This window comes from Bos indicus x Bos taurus, chromosome 8 (genome assembly GCF_003369695.1).
Source record: "Bos indicus x Bos taurus breed Angus x Brahman F1 hybrid chromosome 8, Bos_hybrid_MaternalHap_v2.0, whole genome shotgun sequence".
NCBI classification, from domain to species: domain Eukaryota; kingdom Metazoa; phylum Chordata; class Mammalia; order Artiodactyla; family Bovidae; genus Bos; species Bos indicus x Bos taurus.
The window spans coordinates 88,982,875-89,010,564 of record NC_040083.1 but is presented as its reverse complement, the minus strand read 5'-3'; the positions used below and the strand labels follow the sequence as shown (position 1 = coordinate 89,010,564).

At 43.2% G+C, this 27,690-nt stretch overlaps 1 protein-coding gene across 6 annotated transcripts in view; it reads right to left on the bottom strand.

Annotated features, from left to right (window-relative positions):
* Positions 1-27,690, bottom strand: part of SHC3 (SHC adaptor protein 3) — a 186,868-nt gene that overhangs the window by 121,882 nt on the left and 37,296 nt on the right. For 3 of the 6 annotated variants that reach the window (XM_027550374.1, XM_027550372.1, XM_027550373.1), the window contains one exon: positions 9,067-9,137. In XM_027550374.1, coding sequence (XP_027406175.1) covers positions 9,067-9,137 — 71 coding nt within the window. Of the gene's footprint in view, positions 1-3,208; positions 3,289-3,634; positions 3,726-9,066; positions 9,138-11,321; positions 11,367-27,690 lie in introns of all 6 variants that reach the window. The other 3 variants (XM_027550375.1, XM_027550376.1, XM_027550377.1) reach the window with 3 other exon arrangements.

Below are 27,690 nucleotides of genomic sequence, written 5' to 3'. Positions count from 1 at the left end.
CAGCATTTGTGGCTTCCCTAAGGATGCAACCCTCTTGTTCAAGTAGCAGTGGGTGACTCCTGACTCTAGATTCAGACTTGCTCTGGTTCCAGTCTCAACTTCACCACTTCCTGGCACTGTGATCTTTGACAGTTTTTGTAAACATTCTGATCCTTGGTTTCCTCATCTCCAAAATGTACACAGTCCACCTCCCAGGGATTCTGAGACAAGAAACCACATGCTCTCATCGCTATCTGAAATTATTATGCCAAATAACATGAAACTGCTGAAATTTGACTATTGTCAACTAAGAAAACTATAAGTTCATCCTTCTTTTGATATGTCTATGTGCTTATTCTCTCTCCCTGCAATAGAAGTTTAGTTTTTATTTAGTGTCCTGTTCCTAATATCTAAATAGTGACTGAACACGACATGTGATCAATAAAAATTTGTTGAATGAATGAATGACATGTTTAGAGCAATATAGCAAGTATTCAATAATAGTGTTGGTATTATTATTATCATCATTATTATTATCAGCAACAGCTGCAATTAGCAAAGCAAGAAGATAGAATGAAATACCAGGTAATATTGGCGTAAGTGAAAATCAATGCTACATTACCAAAAATTTCAATTTTCAGTAACTTTAGTTTGTTGCATCAAACCAGTGTTTCTTTTCAGCTAGAAAACCTGTCCTGAATGGAACTGGTTGATATTGATAATTAGAATAATGTCAATCAACAGTCGATATTATCATATACAGAAATTTGGAAAGAGTGAGTGAACTGCAAAATTAAATCCATGATAAAGACCCTATCCAGATTTGCTGAACACATACTATGTGTAACCTGGCAAACCAGGTGCAGCCCCAGCACTTTGTAGGTTTAAGACTCTAAACAAGCCATTTGTAGGGATTCCATCCCTATTCCACAGGTGAGGAGCCAACCCTGAGAAGTAATGAGAACCTAGGATGCTCCTCTCTGGTGAGAGGTAATTATGAGCTGGTACCTACGGATCCCTTTACTCACCTGCTAGGTTAGGAACCCCACCTGTAAATAAGGCTCTGCTGCTTGGGTCAGGAGATTGCTGTCCAAAGATCAGGCTAGGACGGCTGCTCAGAGAGCCCCAAGAGAAAAATTTGATTTGGAGAGGATTCAGAGAGACAAGCCTGGAGACCAAGTCATGCTGTGAGCCTTCAGCTAGAGCTGTCATTTTGCAGCCCCTAGTCCACCCTGGGCTCCATGGACATCCCCATAAAAATGGCTATGCTCCCTCCAGGGCCAGAGTCTGGCCTCCATTGCTCAGATAGGGGCTTCACCAGCACCAGTGGCCCCATTCCCACCCTCTGCTCCCTGCAACACGCTCCCCAGTAGGCTCCTCACACTAAGTCTCAGGGTCCTCTAGGGGACAGATGAATGCACATGTGTGGGTCTGGTCAATGGAATGGCCTTGAGACTTTACCTGTACACAGCTTGTGCCAGATGATGTAACCTCTCATTTATTCCTCACAAAGTGGGTGAATGCATCAACATATATTAGCAAGATGAGATGGAACACCAAACTGCGGCCAATCAGAAACCAGATGCCTATATCCCTCAGCCCCAGAACTCTTTTTCTGTCCTAAAGGCAGCCGGGCTTGGGCCCAGGACTCAGACAGGTGCAGGGTGTGCCTGTGTTCCTTCATCCGAATCAGGCCCCAGCCTCTGGCGGGTATTAGCATTACTGCCCAAAGGCAGACAGGTAGAAACCTTGAGAGGCCCAAGTGGGAGCAGCTGCCTCAGTTTCTTGCTTTCTTCCGGTCTGCCACGTGGTCAGGGAAATTCACCCCAGGGTTAAACGCTTCCTTCCCCAGGAAGTCCTCCCAGATTCGTCCAAGCCTCTTCCGTTTCCCTGTGGTACTTTTTATGCGCTTGCTGTCACCTGACCCACTGCCTCGTGACTCTGGCCCTCTTTCCCTAGTCGTGGCTTTTTGGGCACCTGTGATGCACACACCCCCATCTATCACATTCTCGCACGCAAATAATGACGAATGAGGCGCAAAGCACAAAACTACTTCGGTTGGTGGTAAGCCCTGAGTAACAACGTAGAACGAAAGCGGAAGGACTCAGCCCGCTACATCCAAAGCCCGGATGCGTTTGCACGCAGGCAAGCTGGTGTTTTCAAAAAGAATTCTAAACTGAGAAAACACTAACTCCCTCCCTGCCAGGCCTCGCCCCTCTGGGGGTGGAAGTCTTCGAAAGGCTCAGCCTGAGAAACGTGTTCCGAACAAATAAATTTAGAGCGAGCCGTAAGGCTGAAATCATGTTAGCCATCCTGTGCCGGCAGGATGTACACAGGGATGGGCAGGCAGGCTGTTCACACCCACTGCTCCCCTTTCTAATTCTGAGAGTCAACCAGCCTCGGGAAAGATTTTTACAGATTTCTTCCTTTTCCTGGCGTGTTGAACTTAAATCGACATTAGCCGTGTTTCTTTTGTAGCGAAAAAGGAATTCTCCAATATGATTGGGGAGGAGTCTAATTGGCGAGATAAGATCCTGGAGCCTGAAGGCACCTGACCAAAAGTCCGTCTCGTTTTTCATGTCACCTGCCAAGTATCAAGCACACATCTTAACACCTTTGATACAATGGGTTTGCAGATAAATAAGAGTGAAAGTCACTCAGTCGTGTCCCACTCTTTAGGACCTCATGGACTGTAGCCTGCCAGGCTCCTCTGTCCACGGAATTCTCCAGGCCAGAATACTGGAGTGGGTAGCCCATTCCCTCTTCCAGGGACTTCCCAAACCCAGTGATTGAACCCAGATTTCCCACACTGCAGGCAGATTCTTTACCGTCTGAGCCACCAGGGAAGCCCCAAAAAACTGGAGTGGGTAGCCTATCCCTTCTCCAGGGGATCTTCCCTACCCAGGAATTGAACCGGGGTCTCCTGCATTGCAGGTAGATTCTTGACCAGCTGAGCTACCAGGGAAGCCAGGGCCCTTCCAAATTCATCCTCTGGATCTGCTAGGTGAGAAAGCTACAGAATCAAAGTCCTGCCCATTTCGTGCAGCATGTGGGATCCATGCCATGGTCCAAGAGGAAGCGATCACCTCAAAGCTGAACAGAAGATGTTCAGAGCCCCTCCCTGCCTGGGTGTTTCCAGCTTCCTCCTGGTCAGGATATGTGATCAGACCCCAGGTCATCCCCAGACCGTGTACAGTTCTCCCAGAGGCAGAGCTGCGCAGCGCCTTACCTGCCCTTCTTCCTCTGCGTCCATCTCCTCTCCCCACAGCTCCTCACAGGCTGAACGCCACCCTGAGGATGGGAAATCTTCTACAAACAACACAAATAGCTCATTAGTAAATGTGGCCTTACCCCAAACCTCAGCCCGGGCACTGATCCACTCCCCCATGAGCTGGTGATGAAATGGCCACGTGTCACAGAAGTTTGATGTGAGACGGCAAAGGGCTGTGGTGGACGTCGCGGGGGTGGAGGAGGCCAGGGTGCCTAGCCCCGCAGCCTGGTCGGTCCCTCTCTCGCGGGAAGTCCAACGAGGGCACGCGGTGGCGGGAGGCCTTCATGCACATGAGGAGAGACACCACAGCTGGGATGGATGCACACAGATGAGGATGCTGGGGGAGTCGATGGAACTGAAGGACTATGTGGTGAAAGGTTTTACCTTGGCCTTTTTCTTTTTTTGAGAGCACTGAGAGAATGTTGGAAGCCAGAAGTGACTGGACAAGTGAGCGTTACCAAGGCTGCCAGGTCGACTCGGGGAAGAGAGGGTGGATGGAGAGAAGAAACTGGACTTAGGCCATCCAGCTAGCCGTCTTTCAGGCTGAGGACTGACCCCTCCATGCTCCTAACTGGCAAGAGACCCCCGCAAGCCAGGCCGCCATTCTCGCTGTATCAGGCTGTATCAGGAGCATCCGTGACAGATCTTTAACACCTCGTCTGCGGGTTCCCTTCTCCTTCTGGCTGCCAGGGCGTGCTGGTTATTTTGTTCAAAATCATGGCCCTGTAGCCATCACAGTGCCCAGCACTGTCAGACCCATTCCACACAGTCACACATCTACCATCTAACCAAACTCCCTGAGGGAAACGTTGGACATAAAAGATCCCAGCATCACAACATTCAGTCTGACTCACCAGCTCATGGCGGATTCTGTGTCCATTACACTCTGCCCCCTCAGGCTGTAGTAATGTGAGAAAGTTGTGGCCAGGTGACTCTGAACTTCAACTCATGCTAGCATCCATGATACAAGTCTTCAGAGACCCCCATTGATAGGTTGAATCAGAACACAAGGAGGGACTTCCTTAGTGGTCCAGCTAAGACTCGGTGTTCCCAATGCAGGGGGACGGGGTTCGATCCCTAGTCAGGGAACTAGATCCCACATGCCACGACTAAGAGCTGGTGGTTGGTGTACTGCAACTATAACTTGGTGCAGCCAAATAAATGAAATATATTTTTTAAAAGAACAAAAGGAAATGCCTTCCTCAAAGAAGGATGTTGTCCTTACACAAACTTTGAGTTTGGTTTCAAACCAAAAATATTTCATACATGTTCCTGGGGAATTTTCAAAACACCTGGACTCTGAAGCAGAACCCTCCAGCAAGTGGATGCTAAGTGGAGTGCTAGGGAGCAATCTCGTCCATGGGCCGTGCTGGTCAAGGTCTGGGCTAAACCTGCATCTTCAGGGCCCATTGAAACTATGACAGCTTTAAAATAAGGGAAAGGGGCCAGTTAGCTCAGTTGGTTAGAGCATGGTTAATAAAATAAGGGAGATGAAAAACCTAAACTAGATTCAACTGTTTTCTCTCTACAGTTTGAAAAAAGCAAGTTTGTGTTGGTCTCTGCTCAACATTTTGTACATTTACAGGAATTCACCCTCACCTTCATTTACAGAAAGTGTAGCAAAGCCATGCACATTGAGCTCATGTGTCTATGCGAGGCTGAGTGGAAAGCAAACTTGATGGTTATTGGATGAATCCAAGCACTGCAGGAGGTCAGCTGGGGTCGCTTAGAACCAAAAATACACGTCAGACCATCTCAGTTACTGTTGGAGAAGGACCAGCTTGCTGAGTGCTCTGGGTCTAACCGCATATATATTTATAGCCTTCCATGCCATAAAAACAGCTTAAGGTGATTTCCAATAATAAATCAAATTGAACACGGCAAATCAAATTAGCAGATGGGAAGGGGAAAGAAAGTAAGGCCTTGCTTTTCCCGTGACCATGGCACATGGGCGCTTCCTGTCACCCTGCAGGGTGGCCTGACAGGCTGCTCGCCGAGTCAGACCAAAAGCACACTCGCTACCCTATCCCAGTCCACCCCATCTAATGAGGCACGTCACACTCTGACAGGAAGTACAGTAACTCAGTCCAAACCATCCCCCGAGGCACAGGGTGTGGTCCCCATGGGCAGAGTGGCCGGAAGCCACAGCAGTGGCCATCAGCATTCTGCCACAGTCTCCTCATGTGAAGACCCAGTAGCTTAACGCAGATGAAAGCGTAGGTCTCTGATTTGACTTCCAGCTGGGGAGCTGGGTCCTCCCTGCTTCAAGCCCCCACCTTCCTCAGGGCGACACCAAGCTGAGACCCTCCCCACAGTCCTCCGGGGCTGCACAGCACAGGGAAATCCATGCAGGGAGAAAGTTGGTTCCCCACGTGGGTTTCAGGTTTCACAGACCATGAGGTGGCGCTGGTGATGGGGGAGACAACAGAAGGCAGTTTCCTCAAGCTCTTGAGTGGCCCAGCTTCTGCTGTGGGGTTCCTGTGTGGCCTTAATAGTGCTGAGTTATAAGGGTGTGGGGAGGCGTGCTGACAGGGGTCACGTTGTGGGGTCGGAACTAAAGGGAGTCACCCTCTTCAAGGCCATGCAGGTGCAGGGACCAGGGGAACATTGGGAAGCTAGTTCTTCTCAGTTCAGTTCTGTTCAGTCGCTCAGTTGTGTCCGACTCTTTACGACCCCATGGACTGCAGCACAACAGGCTTCCCTGCCCACCACCAACTAGTTCTTCTGCAAAAGTTTTTTCTTCATCTGTCAAGCGTCTCTGTCCCCTGAGCAGACTTTCATAAATACAGTAAGTCCCCACATATGATCCTTCAAGTTTGTGTGTGTGTGCGCGAGCGCGCGTGCACGCTCAGTCGCTTCAGTCATGTCCGACTCTGTGACCCCGTGGACTGTAGCCTGCTAGGCTCCTCTGTCCATGGGATTCTGCAAGCAAGAATACTGGAGTGGGTTGCCATGCCCTTCTCCAGGGGATCTTCCCAACCCAGGAATCAAACTCAGGTCTCATGCATCTCCTGCACTGCAGGCAGATTCTCTACTGCTGAGCCATCAGGGAAGCCCAAGCCTTCAAGTTGCAAACTTGCTAAGATGTGAACATGGTTCACATGTCCAAATCACATAAATGAGTTCACACGTGTGGCACACACTGTCACATGGGTGCACCCTCTTCCAGGGGTTGTGCTTTTGGGTACTTTACTACAGTATTGTCTAGAGTATAGAGGTACGGTATCTTTATTTCAAGTTCAGGATGCCTGGAAGCAAGCATTACAGCAGCAGTGATGTAGCAGGTACTACTGTACTTTTCAAGGTACTATCCTGTAAGATTAAAAATGTTTTATTTATTTTTTGTTTGCTTTTTTATATATTATTTGTATGAAAAGTATTTTAAATTTTTTACAGTATAGTACTATATAGCTGGGCTTCCTAGGTGGCTCAATGGTAAAGAATCTCCCTGCCAATACAGGAGACACAGGTTCAATCCCTGGGTCAGGAAGACCCCCTGAAGAAGGAAATGCCAATGCACTTACACCCTTCTTGCCTGGAGATCCCCATGGACAGAGGAGCCTGGCGGGCTACAATCCATAAGGTTGCAAGAGTTGGACATGACTTAGAGACAACATCAACAATAGAACTTAACTACAGCATTAGGTTTCCCTACAACCTTTCAAGAATGCCTTTAGCATATAAAGCACATCAAGATGGGAGAATTTAATCACAGGTATGTTTAACACTCAGCTGCCACACAGACTTGAAATCGTGCCACATCCACAGGACACCATTGAGCATTCTTGTCCTGGGTGTGAAGGCTGCTTTCTGATGTTGATTTGTCAAACCGTTTCCTACAAGTGCTGTCTGGCTCGTAACAAAATAAGAAACAGGTCACATGATAAAAATGAGGCAAAAGACAAAAAGCATCACAGAGAAAAGCAAACAGTTTTCAAAAAGTCTAATAAATCGAGAACAATGTATACATATATTTATATGTATGTATAACTGAATCACTTTGCAGTACAACAGAAGTTAACATGATATCATAAATCAACTATATTTCAATTAAAATAAATATATTGATATTTTTTAAGTCTAATAAACCCAAGGCAATTCTGATATAATCAAAGTACAACACCGAGTTTCCTGAGTCAAGTAATGGCACTTCACTTGGCCCATTACAGTGCTGCACCGCTGCTAGAATCTAAATAGAGTGGAATTGGATGTCTGCTCCACAGCTTTTTTCTACCACTACCATGATTTTATCTGGCCATTTGGCACCCAAAGAATGCCCAGACCTTGATCCAAAGGCACACCGGGATTGCTACTGGCCGTCCTGCCCACCTCCATTCCTGAAAAGCAGGACTTGGCCATTTGCATGTGTGTCTTTCTCCCCCAAAACAGGGGGTCTGGCAAAGCAGGACAGCAGCCATGGTAAAGACTCAAAAAATATATCAGAAGAATTAAAATGACATAAATTATCTCGGAAGTTCTAGGACCTATAAAGAAAATTCAATAGAAATGGCTGACAATTCTCTTTAAAAAACAACGGCACCATACACAACATTGTAAATCAAATATACTTCAGGGTTTTGAAGTTAAAAAAACACAACAACTACCACCCCCCCATGAGCAGGTGACCAGAGTCAGGGGTTCCAGTGTCCCTAGGTCCATGGTTAAGCATTCTGCCCACACCCCCTACACAGCACTGCCTTCTCACAGCTGGGATGAATGAGTGATTGACTAAACACTCAGACTTTTATTCTAACTGCTCTCACTTCAAAATACCATTCTTTTGCCTTGGCAATATCCATAAACCATTTTCTACAAATATGTGGAGATGGATTCTCCCCTTGGGGTAGATTACTACTGTGTTCACAATAAGTGTGTCTTGAGTTGCTTGAGAGAGAAGGAAGACATCAACTCTTTTGAACATGAATTTCTTCAATGAGCAAGAAGAGGTTTCATTGTGATGCTTAAAACGTAGAACTGAGGTATGTAAATTACTGAGCAGCTAATTACCATAAATAATTGCTTTCTAAAGCTCAATCTTTAGTTTTTGGCTTGCTAATGCAAAGATATCCAATAGACAAATTTGAACGAAATAAAATTGAGGCATTTTCTGAGGTCACTGTTTAAATTAAACAATGCCACTACTGCCAAAGCAATATAAGCTCATCGCCTTCTGAAATGTAGCTATTTCACAGACCTAGTCCTAGTTTTCTGGTTCTCTTCTTCAAGATGACTTGAAATTGGCATTTTTCTAAAGATACAAGTTCTACTAGGCTATGAATTTTATAAAAACATGCTTAAAAACAGAATTGGCCCTCAAGTTTAAAATCTGGTTTAAAACATATAAACCTGCTCAAAATCACTGAAGCCTTAAAAGAATCAGTCTGCTTTCTAAATTATTACTCCCATTAAGATTTCTACTTCCAACTCTGTGCATTTTAATTTCTGTGTATACCATTGGAAATTCTCTCTTGACATCTTGATTTAAAAAAAAAAAAGAAATAACAGAGATTTAAAATATCAGTCTGGTCTAAGAGTTTCTTTTATTAAAGAAACAAACATAAACACTCCATTTGTCTGCAACTTAATTATAAAAAGAGTTTGGAAGTGAGGAGTGTTCTTCAGGAGGCTTGTGTCAAGACATACATGTCACAAACATAGAACACTCAGGAGACTTGAGACAGTGAGTCCTGACTCCCTGTCCCTGGTCACCAGCACTCAAGGGGCAGACTTTCCCTCTGGAAATTTCTAGTGGTTTACTTCAGAAATCATTCCTTTCTCAAGTAAAATCACAGGAGTCCATTTTCAAGAGGGCTTACCTGGTAATTTGCGTCCTTGTACTTAAGTCAAGAGACCTCATGGAGCGAAGAACTTCAATGCACCCCAGATACTGCAAGGAGAGAAAATGTAAGTCATGAGTCAGAGAACTAAGATGAAGAGATGATTCCTAACCAAAGCAAAGTCATTTGGGGGAGCCATACACAATTTTTCAACCACATTGTAACTTTTTATTCATGGTGACACTTCGTTCTGTTTCTATAGAAGTAATAACTCACACCCATCAGAAAATATCCTGAGTGCTTACATTTGGCACTATACTTAACTTTCAGGAAACCCATTAGGATGTTCACTTTCTTTAGCAATACACCTTCAAAAGCTTTTGTTGAGGTATAACTTGTATGTCATAAAATGCAGAAATCATAAATGTACAACTCAATGATCATTTAAACATGCACCTGTCATGTAACCACCACCCAACATCCCAGCATCCCATTTCCAGTCCTTTACTAAATTTCCAGAAGTTTATAATATTTAAAGAAAGAACGAAAACACTATAGTACCAACATTTTGGCCAACTTTACACTTCACTATTTAGTAAATACATTTTGGGCTTTGAACAAACTACAGAGTATCCCCAACGGTGTTTTATTTTGGTTTACCAGAAAGACCTCTTCTGAATTATTTAACATAAATTTCCAGAATTTCAACTTAACATCTAAATTTGTAGCTACATTTGTTTATCAGTTTTATACATGAGAATGTATGTGTACATGTGAATATATGGCCACAGTTAAAGCTACAGACAAACAACTAGAATGGAAGAGATAGAATATTCGTGTTCCAAAGCCCTTGGGGGAGTTTGAAGGTACAGATGTTTTATACTAATGACTTTAAATTTAGACATAGCAGGAAGGGACCTCATGGTGTAGTACAGAAAAGACTGCATTTAAATTATACAGAAAAACTGAATTTGAGCCTGGCTCTGTCATATCATCTTACATAACCTCAAGCAAAACTTCAAACTTCTCTGAAATGTGACTATTACTCCAACCACTGCACAGTCACAGAGTTATTTAAATACCACCACCTCCATCAGTTAAGTGGGTACCATGAACGGTCACAGAGACATATGAATAAGATGACCACCAACCCTGCAGAGTCATATGATTAAAGGGACAATATCACAGAATCACGTGAATGCTGAGACTAGCATCACAGGATTATATAACTACCACCTCCACCACCAAAGTCGAAGACTTACGCGAATACCACATCCATTATCACAAACGTACATGAGTACCATGACCAACATTGCAGAGTTATGTATACTACAACGAGGTCGCAAGTCACAGGAAAACAGTAAACAACAGTGCATGATCACGTGACTACCACTATCGCTATTATAGACTTGTGTGGATGCCATCATCGCCACAGCAGGGTTAGATGATGACCACTGTCACTAAGATATGTGCAGACCACGACCCCCTTTGCTGAGTTACAGGATTGTCAAGACCAGCACTGTCACAGTTATGTGAACATCACAACCACATCCCAGAGGTATGTGAACACCATCACCAGCAACATTACAAAGTGAAGTAATTACTTCAACCAAAGTGGCAAAGTTGGTCAATAACTCTAAAATGTGTGACGACCATTCCTACCACCACTGCAGTTATGGAAACCTCCATGCCCACCACTGCAGATGTGTGAATATGACATAATCACTGCAGGTCAGATAGTTACTATGCCCATCATCACAGAGCTATTGAAGACCATTTTATAACACTGCAGAATTATATGATACCACCCACACAACCATAGCAAAATGTGAATTCTGTGAATGCTCTCTCAGTTATGGGAATATCACTACCCCACAGTGCCATGCTAATGCCAACACGACCATCATTGTAGAGCTGTGTGAATTCCACGCCCAAGTCCTGATGTTATCTGAATTACACCATCACCAACCTCACAAGATCTGTGAATAACAATATCAATGCTATACAATTATGCCATGACAAAATAACATCTTAGGATTATGAATACTGTGATGAATTGCAGTGTCTACGAACACAACCTTCCCCAGTGATGCGGGGTCATGTGAATACAAGACCTCTGCCACACAGTTATTTGAATATCACCTGTTGGGCTGAACCCTACAGGCCTGCAAGCCCGGCATTTGCCCCGCTTCAAGACCCAAGAAAGAGCTGGTGTCAGCAACAGAGACATCAATGGCTTAATGGATGGGGGGAATCTCACATGTCTGAAGCAAGGTCCCGGAGCAACAACCCACCATGTGCAGCAGACAGCGGGCAGAACAGGGCAGTAGTCTTCGCTCCTAGGGGGAGAGGGAGGTTACCAGTTATAGGGGGAACTGACATCAGGTTGGCTATCAGTTACCAGGGAAAACCAGCAAGTGAGCATGTCCATAATGGCCCATTTGATAAGGTATCATGGTGGAGATGCTCTAAACCAAAGCTTAGAATGATCACTGGCTGGGGCCGGGGGCAAGGATGTGGGAAGGTTAGTCATGTGAGTAGGGTGTAGGTATAGCTGGCACTGGTCAAGCAGGGGATGTACAGAGAGCAAGAAAACAGCCATCCTGGGTGGCTGGATCATCCACCACCTCTGCCCTGACAATGATGATATGTGAAATGCAAACACCTGGCCAACCTCAAAAGGCCATGGAAATAACATCAGCAACATCATAAAGTCATATGAATGCACTTATCATGGTGGCACATTATGTGTATGCAAATACCACCACCATGATAGGGCTGTGTGGATACCATGACCAACATCACAGCTATGGGAGCCGTGGGAGCTATGGGAACAGACAGCCAATGGTGAGGTTATGAGAAGACTATCACCAACACAACCACTGAGTTATGTGATTACCACAACCAACACCACAGGTTGTGTAAACACCATAAACAACATCCAACATCATTTCAATGCTATCAGCAACCCTGCAGATATATGAATATCATGTCCCCCACAGCAGAATTATATGAGGACCGTCTACACCCATTCCACAGAAAAACCCGTAACATGCTCACCACTACAGAGGTAGATGAACACTACCACTTAGATCCTTGCACAGTCACATGAATACCACAGCCACCAACTCTGCAGTTATATGAATATGACCACAACCAACATCACAGATTCTTGTGAATACCACCACCAACACTAATGCAAAGCTATGTGAATTCCTTGACGAATGTGCAGAATAACATGTAGACTACCTTCTCAGAGTTGTTATTACCACCACCACAACCTTCACAGGTATGCCAGTACCTCCACTGCTGTCACAGTTATATAAAGACCATGTCCAACTTCAGGGAATCATATAAGATGACAAACACTGCCACACTCGCGGCACTACATAAACATCACGACCAACACTGCCAAGTGGAATTACCCTCCCGAGGGTCTGTAGCAATTTGTCCTGTCCCCACCAATGTCTAAGCAAGTTTACTTCTCTACCCTTTGTAACAGTTCAGTTCAGTTCAGTCACTCAGTCGTGTTCGACTCTTTGCGACCCCATGAATCGCAGCACGCCAGGCCTCCCTGTCCATCACCAACTCCCGGAGTTCACTCAGACTCACGTCCATCGAGTCAGTGATGCCATCCAGCCATCTCACCCTCTGTCGTCCCCTTCTCCTCCTGCCCCCAATCCCTCCCAGCATCAGAGTCTTTTCCAATGAGTCAACTCTTCGCATGAGGTGGCCAAAGTACTAGAGTTTCAGCTTTAGCATCATTCCTTCCAAAGAAATCCCAGGGCTGATCTCCTTCAGAATGGACTGGTTGGGTCTCCTTGCAGTCCAAGGGACTCTCAAGAGTCTTCTCCAACACCACAGTTCAAAAGCATCAATTCTTCGGCGCTCAGCTTTCTTCACAGTCCAACTCTCACATCCATACATAACAGTGGACAACATCAATCTTTTGAAACTTTGCCTCTTGTGGGCAAAAGTATTTCTTTTCTGTTGTTGTTTTCATTTGAATCTCCCTGTCATCTAATTAGATTGTGTAGTTTTCTATTGTTTATTGGCTATTTGCACTTCTTTTTCTGTTAACTGACTGTTCATATCTTTGGTCCAGTTTTCTATTAGGTTCTTCATCTTTTTCTTCTAGATTAATGTGATGTTAATCTTTTGATGGTCAGTTTCTACATTTTACCTAAAAGAACTTGTTACCATAGTAATATAGTAATAATTCCTGTGATTACATGCCTATCCTTTCTGGTGTGGCTTTGGAATGCCTTATCTTGCATGAGAAGATCTTGTGTCCACAGGTCTTCATAATAATCTTCCAAATTTTATTTTAAGAATATTTATTTATTATTTACCTATCTATGCTTTCACTTTATTTAATGGTTTTCGTTTAGCTTTTAAATCTATTTGGGATTTATTTGTCTATATAGGCTATGGCATGAATTATAATGCTAGCCTCCAAATGGACTACTACTTATATGAGTTGTTGTTGTTCAGTTGCTAAGTCATGTCCAAATCTTTGCAACCCCATGGAATACAGCATGCCAGGCTACCCTGTCTTTCACTATCTCTGAGAGTTTCCTCAAACGCATGTCCACTGAGTCAGTGATGGCATCCAATCATCTCATCCTCTGTGTTCCCCTTCTCCTCCTGCCCTCAATCTTTCCCAGCATCAGGTCTTTTCCAATGAGTCAGCTCTTTGCATCAGGTAGCCAAAGTTTTGGAGCTTCAACTTCAGCAGCAGTCCTCCCAATGAATATCCATGGTTGATTTCCTTTGGGATTGACTGATTTGATCTCCTTGCTGTCCAAGAGGCTCTCAAGAGTCTTCTCCAGCACCACAGTTTGAAAGCATCAATTCTTCAGCATCAGCCTGCTTTATGGTTCAACTCTCACATCCATAATAAATGATTACCAGAAAAACAATAGCTTTGACTATACAGACCTTGATCGGAAAAGTGATTTCTCTGCTTTTGAATATGCTGTCTGGGTTTTTCATAGCTTTTCTTCCAAGGAGAAAGCATCTTTTAATTTCATCTCTGCAGTCACCATCCACATTGATTTTGGAGCCAAAGAGAATAAAATCTTCCACTGTTTCCACTTTTTCCCTATCTGTTTGCCATGAAGTGATGGGACTAGATACCATGATCTTAGTTTTTAGAAAGCTGAGTTTCAAGCCAGCTTTTTCACTCTCCTCTTTCACCTATCAAGAGGCTCTTTATTTCTTCTTTGCTTTTTGCCATTAGAGTGGAATCATCTGCATATCTGAGGTTGTTGATATTTCTCCCGGCAATCGATTTCAGCTTGTGAGCCATCCAGCCCAGCATTTCACATAATGACTCTGGGGCTTCCCTGGTGACTCAGATGGTAAAGAATCCACCTGCAATGCAAGAGACCCAGGTTCAATCCTTGGGTGGGAAAGATCCCCCGGAGAACAGAATGGCTACACACTCTGCTATTCTTGCCTGGAGAATTTCATGGACAGAGGAGCCTGACAGGCTATAGTCCATAGGGTTGCAAAGACTGGGACACAACTGAGGGACTAACTTTCACTTTTCTCCCTACATATAAGTTAAATAAGCAGGGTGACAATATACAGCCTTGATGTACACCTTTCCCAATTTTGAACCAGCCAGTTGATTCATGTCCAGTTCTAGCTCTGCTTCTTGACCTACATACAGGTTTCTCAGGAGACAGGTAAAGTGCTCTAATATTCCCATCTCTTTAAGAATTTTCCACAGTTTGTTGTGATCCACACAGGATAGCTCAATTGGTAAAGAATCTGCCTGCAAAGCAGGAGACCCCAGTTCAATTCCTGGGTTGGAAAGATCCACAGGAGAAGGGACAGGCTACCCACTCCAGTATTCTTGGGCTTCCCTGGTGGCTCAGCCGGTAAAGAATCCACCTGCAATGCGGGAGACCTGGGTTCAATCCCTGGGTTGGGAAGATCCCCTGGAGAAGTGAAAGGCTAACTACTCCAGTAGTCTGGCCTGGAGAATTCCATGGACTACAGTCCATGGGGTCGCAAACAGTTGGACATGACTGAGCGACTTTCACTCACTTCACACAGTCAAAGGTTTTAGCATAGTCAGTGAAGCAGAAGTAGAGGTTTTCAGAATTCCTTTGCTTTCTCTATGACCCAACAGATGTTGACAATTTGATCTCTAGCTCCTCTACCTCTTCTAAATCCAGCTTGTACATCTGGAAGTTCTTGGTTCATGTACTGTAAAAGCCTAGCTCGAAGGATTTTGAGCACGACCTTGCTAGAATGTGAAATGAGTGAAATTGTGCAGTAGTTTGAATATTCTTCAACACTGCCTTTCTTTGGAATTAGAACAAAAGCTAGCCTTTTCCAGTCCTGTGGCCATTGCTGAGTTTTCCAAATTTGCTGGGATATTGAGTGTAGCACTTGATCCTAACAGCATCATCTTTCAGGATTTGAAATAGCTCAGCAGGAATTCCATCACCTCCACTAGCTTTTTTGTAGTAAAGTTTCCTAAGGTCCACTCGGCTTCACACTCCAGGATGTCTGGCTCTAGGTTAGTGACCACACCATTATGATTACTCAGGTCATTAAGAGCTTTTGTGTATAGTTCTTCTGTGTATTCTTGCCACTTCTTATTATCTTCTGTTTCTGGTAGGTCCATGCCATTTCTGTCCTTTATTGTGCCCAACTTTGTATGAAATGTTCCCTTGGTATCTCAAATTTCTTGAAGAGTTCTCTCATCTTTCCCATTCTATTTTTTTCCTCTATTTCTTTGCATTGTTCACCTAAGAAAGTGTTCTTATCTCTCCTTACTATTCTCTGGAACTCTGCATTCAGTTGGGTATATCTTTCCCTTTCTTCTTAGCCTTTCTCTTCTCTTCTCAGCTATTTGTAAGGCTTATACAAATACTTAAGTAAGAATTTATATGAATATCACTGATTTAATCATTCATTCATGTCTTGCTGGATTAATGTGCCAACTTTGTGGTATGTTAAATTCCTATTTCTGTATGGACCTTTATCTGAACTCTCTTATATGTCATTGGTCAATTTATGAGTCTCTTGTGCATATTTTTCCTTAAGAACTTTAAGATTATTTAATGAGATTCTCCCACACCTAAAAAACCATTTGAATTCCATTGAAATTTCATATGCTACCTTGAAAAGAATTTACATTTATTATTAAGTTTTTTATCCACAAACATGAGAGTTGTCTCAAATTCAGATATTATTTATTGTCTTTAATAAGACTGCAGTTTTTATTATATAAATCTCATACTTTTCTTGGTGTATTCCAAGGCATTTTTGGGCTCCAAAATCACTGCCGATGGTGATTGCAGCCATGAAATTAAAAGTCGCTTACTCCTTGAAAGGAAAGTTATGACCAACCTAGACAGCATATTAAAAAGCAGAGACATTACATTGTCAGCAAAGGTCCATCTAGTCAGGGCTATGGTTTTTCCAGTAGTCATGTATGGATGTGAGAGTTGGACTATAAAGAAAGCTGAGCACAGAAGAATTGATGCTTTTCAACTGTGGTTTTGGAGAAGACTCTTGAGAGTCCCTTGGACTACAAGGAGATCCCACCAGTCCATCCTAAAGGAGATCAGTCCTGGGTGTTCACTGGAAAGACTGATGTTGAAGCTGAAGTTCCAAAACTTTGGCCACCTGATGCAAAGACCTGATTCATTGGAAAAGACCCTGATGCTGGGAAAGATTGAGGGTGGGAGGAGGGGCAACAGAGAATTAGATGGTTAGATGGCATCATGGACTCAATGGACATGAGTTTGAATAAACTCCAGGAGTTGGTAATGGACAGGGAGGCCTGGCATGCTGTGGTTCATGGGCTCGCAAAGATTCAGACATGACTGAGTGACTGAACTGAAGGCATTTTTGTATAAATTTTGGTAACCACAAGGAATGAGAGTTTGATTTTTCCATCATGTGTCTACCTGGTTTTTACTACATAGAAAATTCAATCACTGGGCTCCAGAGATGTACAAAATTGAAGAACTGTGCAAACCTGGACAATGGAGCCCAGAAAACCTCCCAAAACTGAAGACAACCTCCTACCACCAAACAGACTGAAACATAAAACACAGTGTAAAGTCATGAAATTTAGATGCAGAAGTTTCCACATTAGCTTCATGGGAATTCCAGGAAAATAAAAGAAAAAAGTAGAGGGAAAGTTCTCTTTCAGCACCAGATATATGAAAACAAATACCATAGAAAGGATGAAGAAGAGTATTAAGCCAAGAATCTTATATCCACCCAAACTAGCATTCAAATAGGAGGGCAAAGCAAAGACTCAGAAAGTTAACCACCCACAGACGTTCTATGAAAGAAGCATTTCAGGAAAACAAGGACTACAAAGAAGAGAAGGATGTGGGCTGCAAGAAACAATGATAAGAAAAGAATCAACAAAATTTTCAGGTACACTTTATACCTAAGCAATTATTGATGCATAACTCTAAGTTTTTTTTTATACTGACGGGAAACTGAAATCTCAGATGATCTCAGTATGGCTGGTAGGGGACAAAGAAAAAAGTGGTTGAGGAGGATAAGGGAAACTTGCTAAAGAAGACTGGACCACATAAGCGTATGAACATGAGGATGCTTAGTTCACTGGGTCGACCTTCAGAGACCTGGGGCACAGAGAGGAGCCAAAGACAGCGTGGGTATTGCTGGGAAGAAGAGTGGGAGGAGGAATGATTCGGAAGGAGTATTAGCTCTGAATCCTTCTGTGTTGTTTATAGACATTTTACATAGCAAGAACATGTTCGTTTATTACTCATACAATTACAAAATGAGGAAAAATAAAAATATTTTCCACCAAAAGAAACAGACCATGCTTAATAAAATTGGACCTCCAAGCCAAGATGCAGATGGACCAAAAAGTTATTAAGGTCATCTTGGTGTCTCAAATGACAAAGGATCTTAAGCAGCCCTCCCAGAACTTCTAGAGAGCTACCTTGTTCTGATGATGCAATAGTGAGGGAAGTGATCCATGAAACCAGCCACACCTCTCAGGAAAGCTACTTCTATGATGGGTGTCTTTGAACTCCAGCCTCAGAGTTGGTCAAGGATGTGTGTGTGATCCCATCCAGGCCAACAAGTCAGAGTCCTGGGGGTTTTGGTGGAACTGTCTGGACCAGAGCAGCTTCTGAGAGCTGTGGTGGTGGTGGTTTAGTCACTAAGTCATGTCCAACTCTTGTGATCCCATGGACTATAGCCCGCCAGGCTCTTCCGTCCAATTAATAACTGTTCCTCAGTCCCCATACCTTTACTTTCAGAGGTTAGAAGAGTTTATGAATAACTAACCCTGGTGACTTCTAGCTTCATTGCCTATAAGAGGCCCCATTCCAATTTCATTTGGAATGATGGTAAGCCTAGGCTTATAATTTTCAAGCATGGCCCCTAAATGGGAATGTCATCCATGTTGCATGAACTCCTTATTGCAAAATTCAGATTTAAATCAAATAAAGTAGGGAAAATCACTAGACCATTCAGGTATGACCTAAATCAAAACCCTTATGATTATACAGTGGAAGTGACAAATAGATTCAAGGGATTAGATCTGATAGAGTGCCTGAAGAACTATGAACAAAGATTCGTGACATTGTACAGGAGACAGTGATCAAGACCATTCCCAAGAAAAACAAATGCAAAAAGACAAAATGGTTGTCTGAGGAGGCCTTACAAATAGCTGAGAAAAGAAGAAAAGTGAAAGGCAAAGGAGAAAAGGAAATGTATACCCATTTGAATGCAGAGTTCTAAAGAATAGCAAGGAGAGATTTAAAAAAAAAAAAACCTTTCTCAGTAATCAATGCAAAGAAATAGAGGAAAACAATAGAATGGGAAAAACTAGAGATCTCTTCAAGAAAATTAGAGATACCAAGGGAACATTTCATGTAAAAATGGGCACAATAAAGGACAGAAATGGTATGGACCTAACAGCAGCAGAAGATATTAAGAAGAGGTGGCAAGAATACACAGAAGAACTATACAAAAAAGACCATAATGATCCAAATAATCATCATGGTGTGATCACTCACCTAGAGCCAGACATCTTGGAATGTCAAGTCAAGTGGGCCTTAGGAAGCATCACTACAAACAAAGCTAGCGGAAGTGATGGAATTTCAGTTGAGCTATTTCAAATCCTAAAAGATGATGCTGTGAAAGTGCTGCACTCAATATGCCAGCAAACTTGGAAAACTCAGCAATGGCCATAGGATTGGAAAGGGTCAGTTTTCATTCCAATCCCAAAGAAAGGCAATGCCAAAGAATGCTCAATGCTATGCTATGCTAAGTCACTTCAGTCGTGTCCAAGTCTGTGCGACCCCATAGACAGCAGCCCACCAGGCTCCCCTGTCCCTGGGATTCTCCAGGCAAGACACTGGAGTGGGTTGCCATTTCCATCTCCAACGCATGAAAGTGAAAAGTGAAAGTGAAGTCGTTCAGTCGTGTCTGACTCTTAGCAACCCCATGGATTGCAGCCTAACAGGCTCCTCCATCCATGGGATTTTCCAAGCAAGAGTACTGGAGTGGGGTGCCATTGCCTTCTCCAAGAATGCTCAAACTACCGCCCAATTGCACTCATCTCACACGCTAGTAAAGTAATGCTCAAAATTCTCCAAGCCAGGCTTCAACAATATGCAAATCTTAAACTTCCAGATGTTCAAGCTGGATTTAGAAAAGGCAAGGAATCAGAGATCAAACTGCCAACATCTGTTGGATCATCAAAAAAGCAAGAGAGTTCCAGAAAAACATCTACTTCTGTTTCATTGACTATGCCAAAGTGTTTGACTGTGTGGATCACAACAAACTTTGGAAAATTCTTCAAGAGATGGGAATACCAGACAACCTGACCTGCCTCTAGAGAAACCTGTATGCAGGTCAGGAAGCAACAATTAGAACTTGACATGGAACAACAGACTGGTTCCAAATAGGAAGAGGAGTACCTCAAGACTGTATATTGTCACCCTGCTTATTTAACTTATATGCAGAGTAAGTACATCATGAAAAACGCTGAGCTGGATGAAGCACAAGCTGGAATCAAGATTGCCAGGAGAAATGTCAATAACCTCAGATATGCGGATGACACCACCCTTATGGCAGAAAGTGAAGAAGAACTAAAGAGCCTCTTGATGAAAGTGAAAGAGGAGAGTGAAAAAGTTGGCTTAAAGCTCAGCATTCAGAAAACAAAGATCATGGCATCTGGTCCCATCACTTCATGGCAAATAGATGGGGAAACAGTGGAAACAGTGTGAGAATTTATTTTTCTGGGCTCCAAAATCACTGCAGATGATGATTGCAGCCATGAAATTAAAAGACGCTTACTCCTTGGAAGGAAAGTTATGACCAACCTAGACAGCATATTAAAAAGCAGAGACATTACTTTGCCAACAAAGTCCATCTAGTCAAGGCTATGGTTTTTCCAGTAGTCACGTATGGATGTGAGAGTTGGACCGTGAAGAGGCCTGAGCGCTGAAGAATTGATGCTTTTGAACTGTGGTGTTGGAGAAGACTCTTGAGAGTCCCTTGGACGGCAAGGAGATCCAACCAGTCCATCCTAAAGGAGATCAGTCCTGGGTGTTCATTGGAAGGTCTGAAGTTGAAGCTGAAATGCCAATACTTTGGCCACCTGATGCAAAGAGCTGACTCATTTGAAAAGACCCTGATGCTGGGAAAGATTGGGGGCAGGAGGAGAAGGGGATGACAAAGGATAAGATGGTTGGATGGCACCACCAACTCAATGGACATGAGTTTGGACAGGCTCCAGGAGTTGCTGTTGGACAGGGAGCCCTGGCGTGCTGCAGCTCATGGGGTCACAAAGAGTTGGACAAGACTGAGCAACTGAACTGAACTGAATATAAGCATTTGCTTACTGCATATGTGCTAAGTCACTTCAATCATGTCTGACTCTGTGCAACCCTATGCACTGTAGCTTGCTAGGCTCCTCTGCCCATGGGATTCTCCAGGCAAGAATACTGAAGTGAATTGCTATTGTGAATTGCTATTTACTTAAATTCTAAGTGAATTGCTTCTCCAGGGGATCTTCCTGACCCAGGGGTCGAACCTGCATCTCTTACATCTCCTGCATTGGCAGGCAGGTTCTTTACCACTAACACGTCTGGGAAGCCCATTGTTTACTAACTACATGTAAGAAGACCCTACACCATTCTCATCATAAGTGTTAATGAACACTTATCTGCACCTGTTAGGAGGCTCACATAGAAAGAACTTGAACAGGCATAATGCCTTTGAAGAACTCACAGTTTACTGGTCATTCTTTGACAGCTACATCATGGGGCAGCAAAAGAAATGTGTCAGAACCAGGATGAAAGACAAATTGTTGGGAAATCAAAGGAGAGACCATGAAGCAATGTCCAAATGTACTATGTATATGAGGCAGTGAATGTCAAAGTGTGGTCCCCTGGCCAGCAGCAGCATCTCAGAACCTGTTAGAAAGTCCTGCAAGCTCTCCAGGGATTCTGATGTCCACTCAAGTCTGAGATTTGTCTATATAGTACTGATTTAACATTCCAACCTTTCTTTATCTGATCAATGTTGTACGAAGGCTGTTGCTGCTGCTGCTGCTAAGTCGCATCAGTCGTGTCCGACTCTGTGCAACCCCATAGACGGCAGCCCAACAGGCTCCTCTGTCCCTGGGATTCTCCAAGCAAGAATACTGGAGTGGGTTGCCATTTCCTTCTCCAGTGCATGAAAGTGAAAAGTGAAAGTGAAGTTGCTCAGTCATGTCTGACTCTTTGAGACCCCATGGACTGCAGACTACCAGGCTCCTCTGTCCATGGGATTTTCCAGGCAAGAGTACTAGAGTGGGGTGCCATTGCCTTCTCCGTGTCTAAGGCTATGCAAGTTCAAATCTTGGTTTTTCCATTCAATACTTGAAACCTAGGTTTGCTTGCTTTTTAGTTAATTCTCCCAGAGCCTTGGGCTTCCCACGTGGCACAGTAGTAAAGAATCTGCCTGCCAATGCAGAAGTGTAAGAGTCGCAGGTTTGATCCCTGGATCAGGAAGATCCCCTGGAGGAGGGCATGGCAACCCACTCCAGTATCCTTGCCTGGGAAATTCCATGGACAGAGGATTCTGGAGTGCTACAGTCCATGGGGTCACAAAGACTCAGATAGGACTGAGCGACTGAGCGAGCATACAAGTGCACAGCTACAGCCTTACTTTCCTTAAATGGATTTGCTGTGAGTATAAAACTCACCTGTAAAATATTTCACATAACTCCTGCCATATACATGGCTTAAGATACCAGTAATATTATTATTTTGTACACTTCAGGCCAAGTTCCTAAGGGTATCTTCATAAGAATGTGGCTGAGGTTAAATATAAACAGTTTATATTTAGTTAAAAATGGCATATGTTTTCGTGCGTTTTATTTTTTTTTTTCATTCTCCAGCTAACCTTGGGTGTTTCAGAGTTTTGTAGCTTTTGGCTTCTCCTGCTTTCTGAAGTAAACCTGGTAATAGCCCCCAGGTAGGGCGTCCAAACACGCCAAATCTTGGGAAACTGATGGCATAACATTGGTAAACGGACTCTGTGAAAACCCAAGTTCATGATATTAAAATAAAGAATTTCCAATTGTGTCCGAAGACTTTCTTCAGGAAACAGAGGAATACAGGCAAACAACACTATTATTAAAAATAATAACTCAAGGGCACAGAATAAAATCAGCTTTCTGGATGAGAAGCGTTCAAAGCAAAAACATCTGGGGTTGGAGACAGAGTTCCTGTAACAGAAGTGAGTGTCAGTGAGAATAAACTGAGCCAGCTTGTTCAAGAATTCAAAGAAAAATTTTTAAAGGATTCAAAGAAATAATAGGGTGTGTAGGCAAGAATCCAGAGCCCTTAGAAAAACAACTGCAACTTACAATGATTCTGAAAGAAAACTCAATTCATCCAGAGCAGGAGGAAAATAAGGGGAAATGTTCCTTCAATACAGAAGAAAAGAGCGATAACCGCAATAGCACTAAGACAGAAGTCATCATTTTGTAAAAGAGGGTCTTGATAAAGACGTTTCTCAGCAGCTGTGTGCCTGAGCCAGTTTCAAATGAATGGAAAGGGCAGGGAGCCAAAAAAAAAAAAAAGGTTGGGAAAAGATTAGCCACAGATCTGTCACCCTCCACCGACTCTCGCTTCACCCCAAGGACTGGGACTGCCATCTCAGAAGTCTACCTGGAGACACAGCCCTGGCCCTGAGTGCCTGAGGATGAAGGTGACGTCAGAATTATCTTAGTAGCTGCGTTTTCCCCCTGCCCCACCAAGTGTTTTAGGAAGTGAAGGAGACTGGGGGTCAGGGACATATTGCTGGAGCCAGAATTGTAAAAGTTCCCCAACGTGTGTGTGTTAGTTGCTCAGTAGTGGCCAACTCTTTGCAACCCCATGGACTGTAGCCCGCCAGGCTCCTCTGTCCATGGAATTCGCCAGGCAAGAATACTGGAGTGGATAGCCATTCCATTCTCCAGGGGATCTTCCCAACCCAGGGATTGAACCCAGGTCTCCTGCATTGCAGGTGGATTCTTTACCATCTGAGCCATCAGGGAAGCCCTTAGAAGTTCCCCATGGGATGCAGGAATTCACGGACAGAGAGACTCAGGTCCTAGAACAACCAAAAACTGCCAGGAGCTCAGGACTCACAGGAGGGCCGGGATGCCAAGAAAGGTTTACAGTGCTCACTGAAACCTGCCACCTTGAACCAATAACTCCCAGGCCCCCAAATTCATTTCACTCTTGCCAGCTGCTTGGACCCTCCAGAACCTGAGGGGTAGGGCCTCTTATATGGTTAGTTAGTGTCGGTGGGCTTCACAAACTGGCAAGCAAAACTTGAGCTACATACACGCCCCTCATTCTGCAGTTCAGTTTAGTTCAGTGGCACAGTCATGTCCGACTCTTTGCAACTCCATGGACTGCAGTACGCCAGGCTTCCCTGTCCATCACCAATTCCCAGAGCTTACTCAAACTCATGTCCATTGAGTTGGTGATGCCATCCAATCATCTCATCTTCCCTTCTCCTCCCACCTTCAATTATTCCCAGCATCAGGGTCTCTTCAAATGAGTCAGTTCTTCGAATCAGATGGCCAAAGTATTGGAGTTTCAGCTTCAGCATCAGTCCTTCCAATGAATATTCAGGACTGATTTCCTTTAGGATGGACTGGTTAGATCTCTTTGCTGTCCAAGGGACTCTCAAGAGTCTTCTCCAACACCACAATTCAAAAGCATCAATTCTTAGGTGCTCAGCTTTCTTTATAGTCCAGCTCTCACATCCATACATGACCACTGGAAAAACCATAGCCTTGACTAGATGGACTTTTGTTGGCAAAGTAATGTCTCTGCTTTTTAATATGCTGTCTAGGTTGGTCATAAGTTTTCTTCCAACCTCTCTCTTCATGGAGAGGAAAATAATTATGTGCCCACTCTCAGGGCATGGAGAAACATCCAGACTTTCAAAGGCCCCTTCTTGGGCCTTCAGCAGGCTCTAGGGTTGTGTCCTGAGCCCTTAGTGCTTGCTCTTCAGACCAGATCTGAGTTTTCACCTTGAGGATCCATCTGCAATGGATCATATTTAAAGAAAGATAAAGTTTAGCTTGAAATTCCACGAACCTAAGAAATGGAAGCATGAAAGTGAAATGCGAAAGTCGCTCAGCCGTGTCCAACTCTTTACAACCCCATAGACTATACAGTGTATGGAATTCTCCAGGCCAGAATACTGGAGTGGGTAACCTTTCCCTTCTCCAGGGGATCTTCCCAACATAAATCACAATAAAAGACATCTGCAAATGCTAAAAAAAAAAAAAAGCAGGGCAATATTGTCTTTTATTTAAAATAATCATTATAATCTGAACAAATGCATTCTTTTTTCTCAAGTCTTCTCTGCCTAATCAAACATATATCCACATTTCTGTGTGTGTGTTTATATAGATAAAGGATATCTGACAAGATATATACTTGGTATGCCACCAGGAGTATGCTGAGGGAGAGAAGTACCCTCGCATTTTGATTTCACACATTAGGACTGTTGGATTTTCACGTGTGTGTGTAATAAGTGCAATAAGAGTAAATGCATTACTCGTAATAAAAATATTTTTAATTTATATAACCACACAGAAAATATTTTTTCTACACATATAAGAGGCTCAACACTGTTCTTTTGTTCCAGAAATTCCATTTCTGAAATTTTAACATAAGGAATGGATCTTAATGATCCCTACTCTTAAAAAAACCATTATGCATAAAGATCCTCTTGCTGTTTAGTTGTGTTGTTTTGTTGTTCAGTCGTGTCCAACACTTTTCAACCCCATGGACTGTAGCCCACCAAGCTCCTCTGTCCATGGGATTCTCCAGGCAAGAATACTGGAGTGGTTTGCTATTTCCTCCTCCAGGAGATCTTTGCAGGGATTGAAACTGTGTCTCCCGCATTGGCAGGTGGATTCTTTCCCACTGAGCCCCCTGGGAAGCCCTATCAACTATTATTTGTTACAAAAACAACAAAGACACAAACTAAGTGCTCCTCAGGAGATGAGGGTCAGTGTGGCGAAGCTATCAGAGGAGTTATGTCATCATTACATATTTATAAAGACTACATAAATACTGAGGAAAGAATGCAATAGGGACTTCCCTGGTGGTCTAGTGGTTAAGAACCTGCCTTATTAGAATCTGCAAGGGACATGGTTTCAATCACTGGTCAGAGAACTAAGCTCCCACAAGCTGTGGGGCAACTAACCCTGTGCTATACAAGCCACAGCTGGAGAGAAGCCCATGTGCTGCAAATAAGACCCGACATAGCCAAATAAATAAATATTTAAATATTTTTAAAATAAATAAGTTAGTAAAAAGGAATGCAGTGCAGTCAGTTTTTTCAAACTATCTATAGTATGATAATAACTAGGTCTTTCAAAAGCTATATATAAAAAATCAGAAGGACTATACCAAAATGTTAATCGTTAAAAGCTAACTTTTATTAAACAATCACTATGTGACAGACATGGTGCTGACCATTATGAGCAGTGATCAAACCTATGTAATTTCATTAGCACGCAAACCTATGTAGTTAGAGCAAAATGAGAAATTGAAAATTGGGGAAAAAATTTTGAAAAATTCAGCCACATCAGTGTTGCTGGAGATGAGATGAAAGTCTGTATTTACTACTGGTGGAACCACAACTGATACAAGCATTTCAGAGAATGGCTCAAAAATTTAAATACGCACTTCTCCCTTTTGACCCAAAACCTCTCCCATGAGAAAGTACTTGTGGAGATTCTCATACATTTTAAGAGGGGGCACATCAAAGATTTTTACTGTGTGCTTATATCAGAAAGAAATTTAATCATGGTTGATCAAGCAGTAATTAAAAAAAAATATGGCTCTGTTTTTGAAACTTTTTTCAAGGCAAGCAAATAAATAACAATAATAAAGCTAACTTTGGGAAAGTATGCATGCTATGATACCATTTAAGTTAAAAGCAAAAAAAAAAAAAACCCACAAAACTACTTATTCCTAGTGACATATATGTCTGCAAAGATACAAATATATCCACAGGAAAAAAAAAATCTACAAGAACAGGCAGCAAACTGGTAGCTGCAGTGACCGGTGGAAAGGAATTCAATACCTGACGGTAATGAAGAGAGACTTCTGCTTTTTCATTCTGTGTGACATGATGTTTTTCAACAAGAATGTACCCACATATTACTTATGCAATTACAAATAATTAATAGCTAAGGGCACATGAGGACTTCCCTGCTGGCTCAGATGGTAAAGTGTCTACCTACAATGCGGGAGACTCAGGTTCAATCCCTGGGTTAGGAGGATCCTCTGGGGAAGGAAATGGCAACCCATTCCAGTACTCTTGCCTGGAAAATCCCATGGACAGAGGAGCGTGGTAGGCTACAGTCCATGGGGTTGCAAAGAGTCGGACACGACTGAGTGACTTCACTTTCACTTTAAAAGGCACATGAAGGAAACCATGCTTAGAATAATGGCTCTTAAAATTGAGCACACATCAGAAGCACCCGAAGGCCTTGTTGAGCCCAGAGTGCTAAGCCCTCTCCACCCCAGAGTTTGACTCAGTGGTCTGTAAGGGGCCTGATGCGAATATCTGGTCAGAAGTCACACTTGTAAGAAGCCACACTCAGTCCTTAGAAAGGTGAAATGCTGAGCTTACAGGATCACGGGAGGAGTCCAAATTTGAACCCCGGCCACCTCATATCAGACCCTAAATCTTGACCTCAACCACCTGCTGCCCAGAGTTATCTTCTTTGTGTGGTGGGATTAAAGAGGATTTGTTTTATTACTATTTTTTAAAATATACTTATTGGACGTTTAAGTATAATATCAACTCATCTTGAAAATCCTTAAACTGTATTTTCTGCATTTTCCAAAGTTCATAAGTATGCAATGCTTTGGTAAATTTTAAAAAATTACATAACTTTGTTATGTAATAACATAACATACCCTTTGCTCAGTAAAGCATCTGCCTGAGGCAGGGACTTCCTGGTGTGAACCTGAGCTGAGCTCCAAGCAGGACTCAGCTCTCCAGGGTGGGAGACAAGTACAGAGCTGGCAACACATATCCTTTCCCTAACAGTGGGCATCACCCCAAAATACAACTAGGCTTAATGAAACTAGGGAAGTTAAAAAGGAAATGCATTCATACTAT